Source organism: Melopsittacus undulatus, chromosome 3, assembly GCF_012275295.1.
Source record: "Melopsittacus undulatus isolate bMelUnd1 chromosome 3, bMelUnd1.mat.Z, whole genome shotgun sequence".
In the NCBI taxonomy this organism is placed as follows: Eukaryota; Metazoa; Chordata; class Aves; order Psittaciformes; family Psittaculidae; genus Melopsittacus; species Melopsittacus undulatus.
Genome location: NC_047529.1, coordinates 46,602,490 through 46,613,378, shown reverse-complemented (window position 1 = coordinate 46,613,378; position 10,889 = coordinate 46,602,490). Strand labels below are relative to the sequence as shown.

General features: G+C 40.6%; 1 protein-coding gene across 1 annotated transcript; it reads left to right on the top strand.

The window, feature by feature from the left end:
- The first annotated feature begins 261 nt into the window (after positions 1–261).
- Positions 262–10,518, top strand: LOC115947197 (uncharacterized). Its single transcript, XM_031052771.1, has 8 exons — positions 262–311; positions 1,169–1,256; positions 2,004–2,171; positions 3,410–3,499; positions 5,395–5,471; positions 6,216–6,379; positions 8,447–8,557; positions 10,351–10,518. The coding sequence occupies exons 3-8, from the start codon at positions 2,047–2,049 to the stop codon at positions 10,444–10,446; spliced, it is 663 nt and encodes a 220-aa protein (XP_030908631.1). The 5' UTR covers positions 262–311; positions 1,169–1,256; positions 2,004–2,046; the 3' UTR covers positions 10,447–10,518.
- The last annotated feature ends 371 nt before the right edge of the window (positions 10,519–10,889 follow it).

The window sequence follows — 10,889 nt, the reverse complement described above, 5'->3', positions numbered from 1 at the left end:
TGAGAAATCCTGATACACTTTCCCTGCAAGGGGAAGGTGGCCAACAGTTTGGGGGAAGGGGGATACCCCCCGGCCTGAGAGCCTGGCCCGGGCTCAGGCACAGCCTTTACCACTCGGGGTCACTTCAGGCACCAAGACATCAGTACCGAGGAGGGCGCGGAGCCGAGAGCGGCCCAGTCCCACCGCTCCCCTCAGCCGCACAAGATGTCCGCCGGCCGTCACCTGCCGCCCCTCCCAGCCCAGCCGAGCGGATCTGGGCCGGCACCTGCCACTCGGAGCCGCAGGGAGCGGGACGCTGCGGCCGCCCACAGGTGAGGGGCTGCCGGGGTGGCGGCGGGGCTGGGGGCCGCAGGGGTGAGAGGGAGAAAAGGAGAGTGGGTCCCGGGGCGGCACCGGCACCTGCCGCCGTGCAGCTCCGGACCGGCTACCTCAGCCGGCAGGTGGGCCGGGGCGGGAGGGCTGCGGGGCTGTCCTCACCTGCCCGCTGGTCGAGGGGCTCGTCGGCACTAGGGGTGCTGCGGGTGGGCCCTGCGCTCGATCCCTGCCTGGTCTGAATACATCAGCATAGCCGGGGTGAAGGCTTAGCTTGTTTCCGAACAGGTTTTCGGGTGTTTAGAGTAGGCGCAAAAGTATTTTGATTGTGTGGGGTTGCAGCCTTGCTCAAGGCTGTCTCTGTCTGCATCCACATCCTTTCTGTGCAGTGGATCCAGCTGCTCAAAACCTGCTTTTAGAAAGAGGAGAAGCACCTGCCGCCGCCGGGACGGTACCGTCGGGCTGGGCAGGTGCTGTGGGCAAAGCAGTAACCTTCCCCGGGGTGCCTGACCGGCTCTCCAGCCCCGCAGGTACGGCCATTCTGGTGGTGCTGATGGACACTTTGTTGGATTGATAAGTGATTCTTCCTCCCTCCCCCCGATACTCATGAGTAAAGAAGTACTCCAGATGTACAGCTACTGGTAACGTCTCAAATTAGATGCGTTTTTCTTTGCTGTTGGTTCTGAAGCAGGTAATGCAGAAGTGAAAAACGTGGTTTGATTAACTCTTCATCACGTGCACAGAGGTTTGCATATTCTTGGGCCTACTTTAGCATTATCCTGTGATCTTGACTACTTTTGCTAGGTGGTTTCATAAGTCAAACTTCCCACATACACGTGTATTGTGTATATTGCAGCAACCCGGATTATTCTGTAGCTGACACAAAATAGCAGGAACCAGAAGCAACTCAGAAACAACTGAAACAATTTGCTTGTACTTGCAAGGTGAGTACTTGAGTAGAGAGTAGTAGCTGTAACTGCCACGACTGCAGACTAATAAGACAGAACAGAGAGTGGATATAGCTGACTCTCTGGACATTGTAATAAGCCTGTGTGCTCTAAGAATGCTTGTATAAAATCTCAAATTTCAGCGAATCCTAGCTCTGGGTTGAAAAATCTTCATGTATGTAAAAAGACAGCAAATGTGCTCCTCAGCTGCAGGCGAATATCTTAATTTGACAAGAAGGTGGGAAAGTCATAAATATCTTAATGCATTGGTAAGGTGTGCAGGTGCCTGTGAAATGAATGATAATGTCAAATCCTTTCCTAGTCGTGCTGGGGCTGTGGCACATCTTGTTATCATCTTGGTATGATGGTGTACATGCCTTTGATCTGTTGCCCTTAGTTCTGTCATATGTGCAATAATCACTGAATCGAAATAGATTTTTCTTGAAGTTATCAATCTGATATGTCAGGCATGTTTAATAAACTTAAATAGATGATAAATTAGCACAATGAATTTTGTTTTTCTAGCGCAGCTTTTTATTACAAACTGGACAGCCACGTAACTTCCCTGTTCCCTTTTTTTCTTTGTTTTTGTTTTTTTTTTTCCTATTTCCAGATGAAATAGATGTTTGTATAACTCTTAACCAGGTTTTATTTTTCTTTGTTTTGTGAAGGTGTCTACTTGGCAAATCTGACTGCTATGCTCTCTGTCTCTCCTTTTTCTTTCCTCCCCCTTTCTATTTTCAGAGTAGAGAGCAGGGAATTGTTTCTGAAGAAACTTCCTGTTGGAATGCCTTACATCAATGTGGCTGCAGCTCTGCAGATTTGTGCACTGCTGTCTGCGCTGCCTGCACAATATTTCATATCCCAGTGGTATGGAACAGACTCTGCTCAGCGCATCCAAATAACAGAAAGGTTGGAAGTATCTCTTTCCCTGCTTTTTATAAAGATAGTTCTCTTTCTCATCCCCAGTGACACTTTGTCTTGGAAAGTTGGAATGTGGGGGAGATACATTGGCCATTCCTACACTAAAATAACATTCAAGTCACACCTCAGGCATTTTTGTGGCTTAATGTGACTATTTATTTGTCCATCAAAAAAAGATGTCCTTCAAAATTTGAATAATGACCATTGTTTTCTTTACATAAAAATCTGTGTACAATCTGTGTGAGTACACAACTGTCTCTCAATCTCATTCTGAATTTGGACATTTCAAAATATGTTACTATGGGTTATGTCCCTTCAAAAAGGGAGAAATGAAGTGTTCGATTAGTAAGACTGTAACTTTCCATTACCTTTTGACACTGACTGTCAAAATAGATTTTTTTGCATAGTATGACTAAGTGCAGGGCCTTAAGCAGCAAAAAAAATCATAGCAAATTACTTAAGGCCGTCGTAATACCAGAGTTAAATAAGTTGTGCCATTTTATATATGAATTAAGAAGTTATGTATTGACAGGGTCATGAGTATCTATCTCCAAATGTAAAGTGGAGCGTACTACATCAATCCAAGTATTTGCTAGTGGTAACCACTGGCAAATATTGGTATTTTGAAGATGAGCCATGCAAAGAGACTTAGTTTTAACAGTGCAGCCTGTGTAGTGCACTGGTTGTGTGGTTCATCTGTAGAACTTAAATATGTGAACTAATGAGAGCAGAAGATGAAAAAAAGAACTAAGTATGGCTTTGTGCGTAAAGACACAGATTTAAATAACTCTGAAGTTTTGTGATATGAGGCAATTGTGAACTGTTTAGATTTATGCAATTTTTTTTAGGATGTTTTTAATAGCCTTTTGATTACATGCACCATGTTTGAAATGTCTCATTCTCAGTACTCTCAAGTAACAGATGAAACTGAAGAATTTGATGTAATTTAGCAGTTCCTATGCTCTCAGTACAGAAAACAAGTAACCTTGTCATGAAAAATGTCATCTTCCAAAACTTGTATACAATTTACTGATGCAAGTGATGATTCAAAGAATATTTACCTGCAGTCTGGATATTAATCTTGAAGACAATTTTTTCCTGGCCACTGACTTTTTTTCCTGTTTGCTACAGAAGTTAAGCCTTAAAAGTTTAAATAGTAAAAAAATATATAAAAATGCTAGAGGTTGGTTTTTAAACCAATGTGGTAATTACTTTTACCTCTAAAGGGTCATTGCCTCTTGGAGAAGCTTTACAAAACCTTACTTGAGTCTGGATGCGTGGGCAGATCGTTTAAAGCTGTGGCTATCAAAGACAAGGTAGGATGATGTTACATACTGTCTACACTTAAGAATCAATTTCAGACGTGGCCTTTTCTTAACGGAAAGGGATTCTGTAGGGGTGAAATGAGTAGTGAAAAGAAAGTGTCTCTTGCTTGCTTATTGACACCGATTTAGAACACTCTACCAGTTTTAAGAAAATCTTGTGTCTATATTCTACACAAACACGCAATTTGAGCTCCATGTGAAATGAAACGTCAATCATGGCAGTAATTCTATACATAGTATCCTCTACTTTAAATTTATCTGACTGTGGAGTCAGGACAATTTAACCATATTAGCAATTACAAGCAGCTACATGTTTGTGGGATCAGATCCTACAACGTGGGATGGACATCCTATGCTGCATGTGGTAGTTCAAAAAAAACTTGAAATTGAATTCGAAAACTCAGACGGGAAATCTGTGGGTTTAGGAAGAAGGGGAACCTTAATTGTTGGGCATGCGACAGTTGGTCTAGAAAAACTAAAATTATATCCATTTATGTATATGCAGTTTTAATTTAAGAAGGTTGTTTCTTGGACTTTTTTTGGGAGGTTAAAGGACTTGTTTGTGAGATTTAATTCTCCAAAGGTTTTACTTTGTCTGGACCTTCAAAGAACCTTCATTACTGATGATGTACAATAATCGTGAGTGTGAAGTCCTCTGAACTGTGAAAGATTCAGACTTAGTTTCGCACCCAGGAAAACTTAGGGGAATGGTGTATGAATGGAAACAGAATCTGTTATTTTCTTAGGTTCACCACAGATTGCTTTGAAACCTTGTGGAAAACTCCAGGCACATCTAAAAAGAAAGCCTTTGAAGACCGAATGATCCTTTGATTATTTGTATATAGTATTTTTATACAGTTTGAGTTGCTTGCATCTTCCGAATATCTTATAATGTAAAGAATTGGTTATCCTAAAAATGCGGTGACACCTGAAACCTTCCAGACCTCCTATATTAGCTGCTGTTTTCAACAATGCAGTCTGAAAGTCAGGATATTTGCCCATTCCTGTTTCTGTTAAATGGTATTTTTCAGCCTTAAGACTTCCTACAGATTTGAGCTAAACCAAGACTTTCAAAAAACACCTTGTTTACACAGTTATGGAACCTTCTCTGGCCTTCTTGCAGGTGGAGTGAGGAGAGTAAGACTGAAAGGTGAACACCGTAAAAGAGGAAGAAGACTAAGACAGCCTATAGTTCTTTGACACCAGCAGGGTTTCTGGCTGGTGTGGGTGAAGAATGTTAACCCAAATACGTCTGTTTGTTGGCTTCTCCTGCTGCAATGCCAGCAGAAGGAATATTTGAAAGCTCCCCTAGTAAATGTTTCGTTTGATCATTGTTTCTTTATCCTTTTTCACAACAGCATGAAAAACAGAAGCCATTTCTACTGTCTAAAGATGCCCCTCCTGTAGTCCCCATCCTTTACATTCAGATGAAATTCAGCCTAGTGCAGAAGGAAAAGCTAAACTTACAGTAGCTTTAAGCTGGGGGTCATTTCCAGGCACCTTGTCCATACCAGTGGTAACCAGCCTGTAAAGATTTTACAGAAGATACTAAAGAATCACTCTGTTAGAGTTTAGAACAATATTTGTTCACGTGTATAAAATAAATGGGTTTCCTCAGATATAAAAATTTCAATGCAACTGTAGAATTACATATCCAAAGAAATTAGATTCCCCTGTTGGAACAAATTCTATGTCTTGTGTACTCTTTAAAAGTAATTTTAATGTAAAACTTATCTGGGCTTCAAATTGTGAAGAATTTTATATGAAATGCTTTGCAGTATCCCTCTGTAAATGCTGATGATTTTAATAACCAGAACACAAATTATCCTAAACCTCTGTTTCTAAAAAACTTGACTGTTGGGTTACTTCCTAATTTTACATTTTAGGAATTGGTACTATGGAAGAAACTATAAGAAAACTATAAGTGGTGACAATGAAGCAGAACCCCCTTCTTATTTTGCAGGTATTGGAGTCTTTGCAATCCTTTTTTGGATTTTGCTTGTGACGTTGTTTTAAGGTCTTCTATAGTGGGTTATAATACTTAATATACATTTGCGTGTTCTATAAGCAATATTGATAATGTTCAGTAAGTGAAACACTAAAATCCAGAGCTTTTTTTGCCTTGTGTTGTGTAACAGCATCAATAAGCTATACTATGTCTATGTATCTATTTAATTGAATACATCCGAGAGTATGAAATTGATGGTAATATTGATGTATGAAGGACTGGTATAGCTTTGACTTGATTCAAATGAACTCACTTGAATCAGTTTCATAAGAGGAAAAAGAAACAGTTGATAAATCTGCTTCTGGGAAAAAAAAAATCCTTGCAGTCAAACTGAATAGAAGAATTCATGGGCTAAACTGGGGAAAAAAATAACAGCAAAACCATTTAGCATGTGTAAGCACTGTAAAAGTAATTGTCAATACATTCAGGTGCTTATGCTTTCCAAAATTCTCTTAAGACCCCCTATGTAAAAGCAAAGGCATACAAATAGGAAAGTGCCTTCCTTGGTGGATGCTGTTTTGTCAAATATCATAGTAATATTCTGTGGGAAAACCAAAGTACCCGTTCCTTTGTTTACGTCACATATTAATCTAATAGTCAGTTCTCAACTGGTAGAAGTCAGGAGAATTTCTGTTTCAATGTTTAATATACTTGATCAAACACTTTTCCTTGATAAGTCTTCTTTCTATGTTGAACTAGAATCAACTCACGTTCACAGTCCAAAGCCTGAATATATTCAGTTCAGTGTGGGACAGGTAATAGTTCACAAGAAATTTGGCTACTCTGGAGTCATTATTGGATGGGATGTGAAAGCTAACACTCCAGGAGAATGGCTGCAACAGAAATATCCTCCAGTGAAACAGGTTTGAATGCGTTAAACTCTTGCTTTATTAATGCCTACGCAGAGTAGCTATGGTTAAAAAAAAGTAACTATGGTTAAAAAAAACCCTCAGAAACACTGTTACAGACAGACTTCCTTTTAACCTTTTGAGAAATACGTAAGACCCCATATCACCTGTGCAGCACCTCTTCTGCTTCTGCATTACTGTCACAGTAGAGCTCTGCTTTTGCATCACTGATTGGTTAAGCTTTGCTGGTCAGAATTGTACTGGACATGTCTCAAATGAAAATAACCCACTTTTAATACACAGTGTTGTATTTAAAGCAGTGCTGCCAACCTGTAATCACAGAACCATAGAATGGTTTGGGTTGGAAGGGACCTGAAAGATCATCTAGTTCCAAGCCCCCTGCCATGGGCAGGGACACCTTCCACTAGATAAGGTTGCTCAAAGCTCCATCCAGCCTGGCCTTGAACACTGCCAGGGATGGGGCAGCCACAGCTTCTCTGGGCAACCTGTGCCAGTGCCTCACCATCCTTATAGTGAAAAAAAACTTTCCTAATAATGTTTGAATGGATTTCTTGTGGTGTGTACTAAAGTTGAGAGTTTGTTAAATCATCTTTTAAGTGATCACCCATAATTGGTAACATCTCCATTGCACCTAAGAAACACAAGTAATCCATTCTGTTTAATCAGTTTCAGTTAGAAAGCAGTTGGGGATCTGGGTATTGGAATGGAAATCTATTTTAAAATGGTTTTGTTGGAATTCTTGAAGCTTTCGAAATTCTCTAGCCCAAGTCCTTGTCATATTTGAAAATCAGATGCTAAATCTTTGTTGACAGTGCTGGTCTGATAATAGAGTGCTGCATACTCTGTGGGTTGGCTGCTGCCATGCTGCTCAAGTGGCAGGAAGGCACTAGTCATTAAGTCAAAGAGGACTGAAAATGAGAAACCGTCTGTAGCAGAGAATTCGCGTTCAGCTGGGAGCAGACGATCGGTCCTGTTCTGTGCATTGTGTTCCTTCCCTGCTGTAATTTTAGCCACCTGCCACTCATCTTGGGCTTCTGAAACACCTGCATCCTTGCTTTCTTTTCTCCTCTCCTTTTCTGCCCTCAGTATTGTTGCCACCAACTGAACACCCTTGAATTCCCCCAAGGGCATTCTTTTTATGTACGTTATATGGTTCTGTTCTCCCACTGACCTGGTGTTCATCTTTCTTGTTTTAATTTCAATAGTGATGACATGTGGTTTAAGCGTGTGCCTTTTGTTTGTTTTTTAACTTGCCTTCGCCTATCATGTTACTTGCATCAGCTCTTCAAAATGCCTTCTGACCTTTGCAAGGCAACTGCTAAGCCTGGTCCTTGCAAGTCCCCTCCAACCATTAGCCAAGATGTCAGCCCAGCTTCTCCTTTGCCTTTCTTTGACTTTCAGTTCTTTACTAAATTGCTGAGCAGAGGCCAGGTGGATCAATACTAACTGCTTCATGAACTCATTACCTGTCTGCATGCATCTATTGTTTAGACTGTGGATTACTTTGGGCAGGAATGTTTATGTGTAGTAGTGAGCATGGTGGGACCGTGGCCCAAGTCTTGTTTTCATAGGCACTATAAAAATAATAGTAGGCTACCCTTTTCCTTTCTTGGCTGCAAGATTTTGCTGTATCCATAGAAGCTTCCTGAGCTCTTTCCAGAGATGGGTCCAAGACTGTCTGAATTTGCCTCTTTCCCTCTGATGTTCTCTGCTGCCACTTGTGAAGGAAGAAGGGTGACTAACAAATTGTTATGGGACCTATATGCAAAAGCAGGGGGATATTCTAAGTCACGTTTCTTGCCAGACCTATGGGAGAAAAGGTGAATAAAAATCTTGTCTCTTAAAAAGTGTTTCAGATGTGGCATGAGCTTCATGTATTACAGGTTTGATGGCTTTATATTTAATCTTCCAAATTGATGTTGGCAAGATCGTAAAACTGAACTTGCTGTATGTGTATATTGAGTGGGTTTAAGTTCTGTAAGCCTAGGAAGAGTTAATATAAATGTAATCTTTAGTCAGAATGTCCCCTTGAGGCTATTTACTTTCCTTCTATTTTTACAGGATCTAAAAGGTACTCCTCACTATCGAATTCTAATTAACAAAGCAAATGGATTTGGCAAATCTACAGCTTACATTCCTGAGGAAGAGATAACAATTATTATGGGATTGGAGGTACTATTTATTTTTTATTCAGTTGCAACTTGTATGCTATCCTGTGTGTTTAAAAGCTGGCTGACCTTTGGCTTAATAGATACTATCAATTTTGTAAAGTTAGTGAAAACTAATAGAGAAAGCAGATAGATAAACAAATTACTGCTGTACTTTCAAGTATGTGTTTTTGGAAGGTGATGAATGACCAAACCCAGGTACTGCCTCCTTCAGAGTATCCCACTGCTTGCTTAGTTTTGTAAGTGTTGTAGCAGCTTGACTTCTGTTACATAGAGGCTGTTGCAGACATGGACATTTTTTTAGGGTTTCACTGACCTGACAAAGTTGAATAAGTCATTTAATACTTTCTAGCTTATGCAAGTGCACCTGATTCTTATGCTAGTCAGAGACTTTGATTCAGAAAACCACCTGCAGGCACTCATGCCACATAGGAACAGCTTTTGCAAGGGAACCATTACTCCTGTAGTTGCCTTCTTTTAAATTGTGGATAGTGGTACTATCTGTATTTGAAGTAACAGCAAGCAGCTGAACCATTCCTCTAGGAGGAGATGCTTGCTCTAGTCAAATAGAGGAGATTCAAATTGGCATCTTCTGCCTTTCAGGAGAACCCCCCCAAAGGAAGTGTATGAGTCAGACTGGCCTGAAGTCCTGAAACTGTGCCACTGCACATAAAGGACAAGCCCCTCCCCCCCCCAATCAGTGGGGTGAACAGTGTGACACAATCACCTCTTTTATGTGGGAGAAGCCTTAGTTCAAGTCCTTGTTGCTGTTTTAGCCCCTGATTGTAATATAAAATGTGCTAACATGTCTGAATTTAGGAGCAGGCACTATGCTGTCCCAGGATAAGTGCTATCAGTATTTAAAATTGGGTTCTGACAATTCTAACTTATGTGTCTGCACTCTTCATTATGTCAGTCAGCTGGCTACCTTCGGTTACCTCTATTGTCCCTGGGGAGAAACGGATACCTCATCTTAAACATTTAGTAAATTAGCCTTCAAAATGTCAGATTGCTTCATTCACCTGCATGACAGGCTAGTTCTCCCCATAGATTATTAGGAAAACTGATGGTAACAAGCTCAGAAAGTCAGGTATTTGAAAGTTAGCTTGTTGAGATTAATTACAACTGGTGAGTCATGCCTATGCCTCAAGTTCAAAAGGTCTGTGATTGCCCTCACTCAGCCTTTCCTGCAGCCTAATAGGCAATTTCCTGAAGAGCTGAGAATGAGGAGACAATGCTTAGACTCGTCTTAACCCTTTCCCAGTTGGCAGCTCTAAGCTGCTCATATCAGGTTTCCTGCATCATGACAAGGCAGGAAACTTGGACTGCCCTTTGTGCATTTGTGGTACCTAAGGCCATTGCCTTGGTGTGTCTTCGCCATTTCCCCAACTGCTTCTTTACTGTTCCCACTGCCTAATTGGACTGGATGACTGATCCACTGTTAAAAATAACAAATAGCTCTGCCAACAACGCGTGAGTGGCAACTACTTCAGTAAGAAACAGTGCTGATTTTAAAACATCAATGCTGGTGTAAATCTAGCACATAGCATCTCATGAGATGTGCTCAGCATTTGTAGAGTACTTTGAGAAAACCACTGTACTGATGACATAAATTAGGCTGATACAGATACATACTGAGATACATGGAAAATCCCACTGAAAGAATCTCCATGTACATTGTGTATTTAAAAACTCATCAAGAGTTTTCAAAGTTACCTGTAGTAATTGTAATGATTCTTTTAGGTCTGTTTGTGTTGCCAATTCTGGTGCTTATTCAACTTAACATTATTTTTGCAGGTACACCACCCTGATATGAAAGTCTATTTCAGTGGATATGATGGATCAAAATACATCATGCAGCCCTGGTTGAAAAAGATCTATCCTCATGACTGAAGGGTTTGTACATGTAATGTACAACCAGACAATGTATTTCCTTTTTAAATTGGAGCAAATAAAACTCATGTATATTTTTTTCTATGATGAAATAAAACATTCCTAGGTATGTTTTATGTTGAACAATCCATTTCATTAGAGGTGAACACACTGTGTGTTCAATTTACCATGACACAGGATGGGGATTAGTTTCCTTCTAGATCTGGGTTCATCTGGAAAGTACCAAAGGTTTTGCCTGTGAAGTATGTGTCCCTTTTACAAGGGCAGAGGAAGAAACTAAATAGTTAAGAACTGTACTTTCAGAGTTAATTGTAACCTTAGAGCTAAATAAAAGCCAACAGGAACTGAAATATTTCTGGGGAGAGTTGTACTCAGTAAATCCTGCAATACTTCAGCTACTCTCTCTATCAAAGCCTGCATTATGCTGCTTTCAAATGAGATAT

What these genes read in the sequence shown, in the direction of transcription:
- LOC115947197 (XM_031052771.1), top strand. Translation starts at nt 2,047, where the DNA reads ATGCCTTACATCAATGTGGCTGCAGCTCTGCAGATTTGTGCACTGCTG. An exon ending in AATATCCTCCAGTGAAACAG is followed by an intron (nt 6,380 to 8,446) that starts GTTTGAATGCGT and finishes CTATTTTTACAG; the next exon opens with GATCTAAAAGGTACTCCTCA. An exon ending in CAATTATTATGGGATTGGAG is followed by an intron (nt 8,558 to 10,350) that starts GTACTATTTATT and finishes TTATTTTTGCAG; the next exon opens with GTACACCACCCTGATATGAA.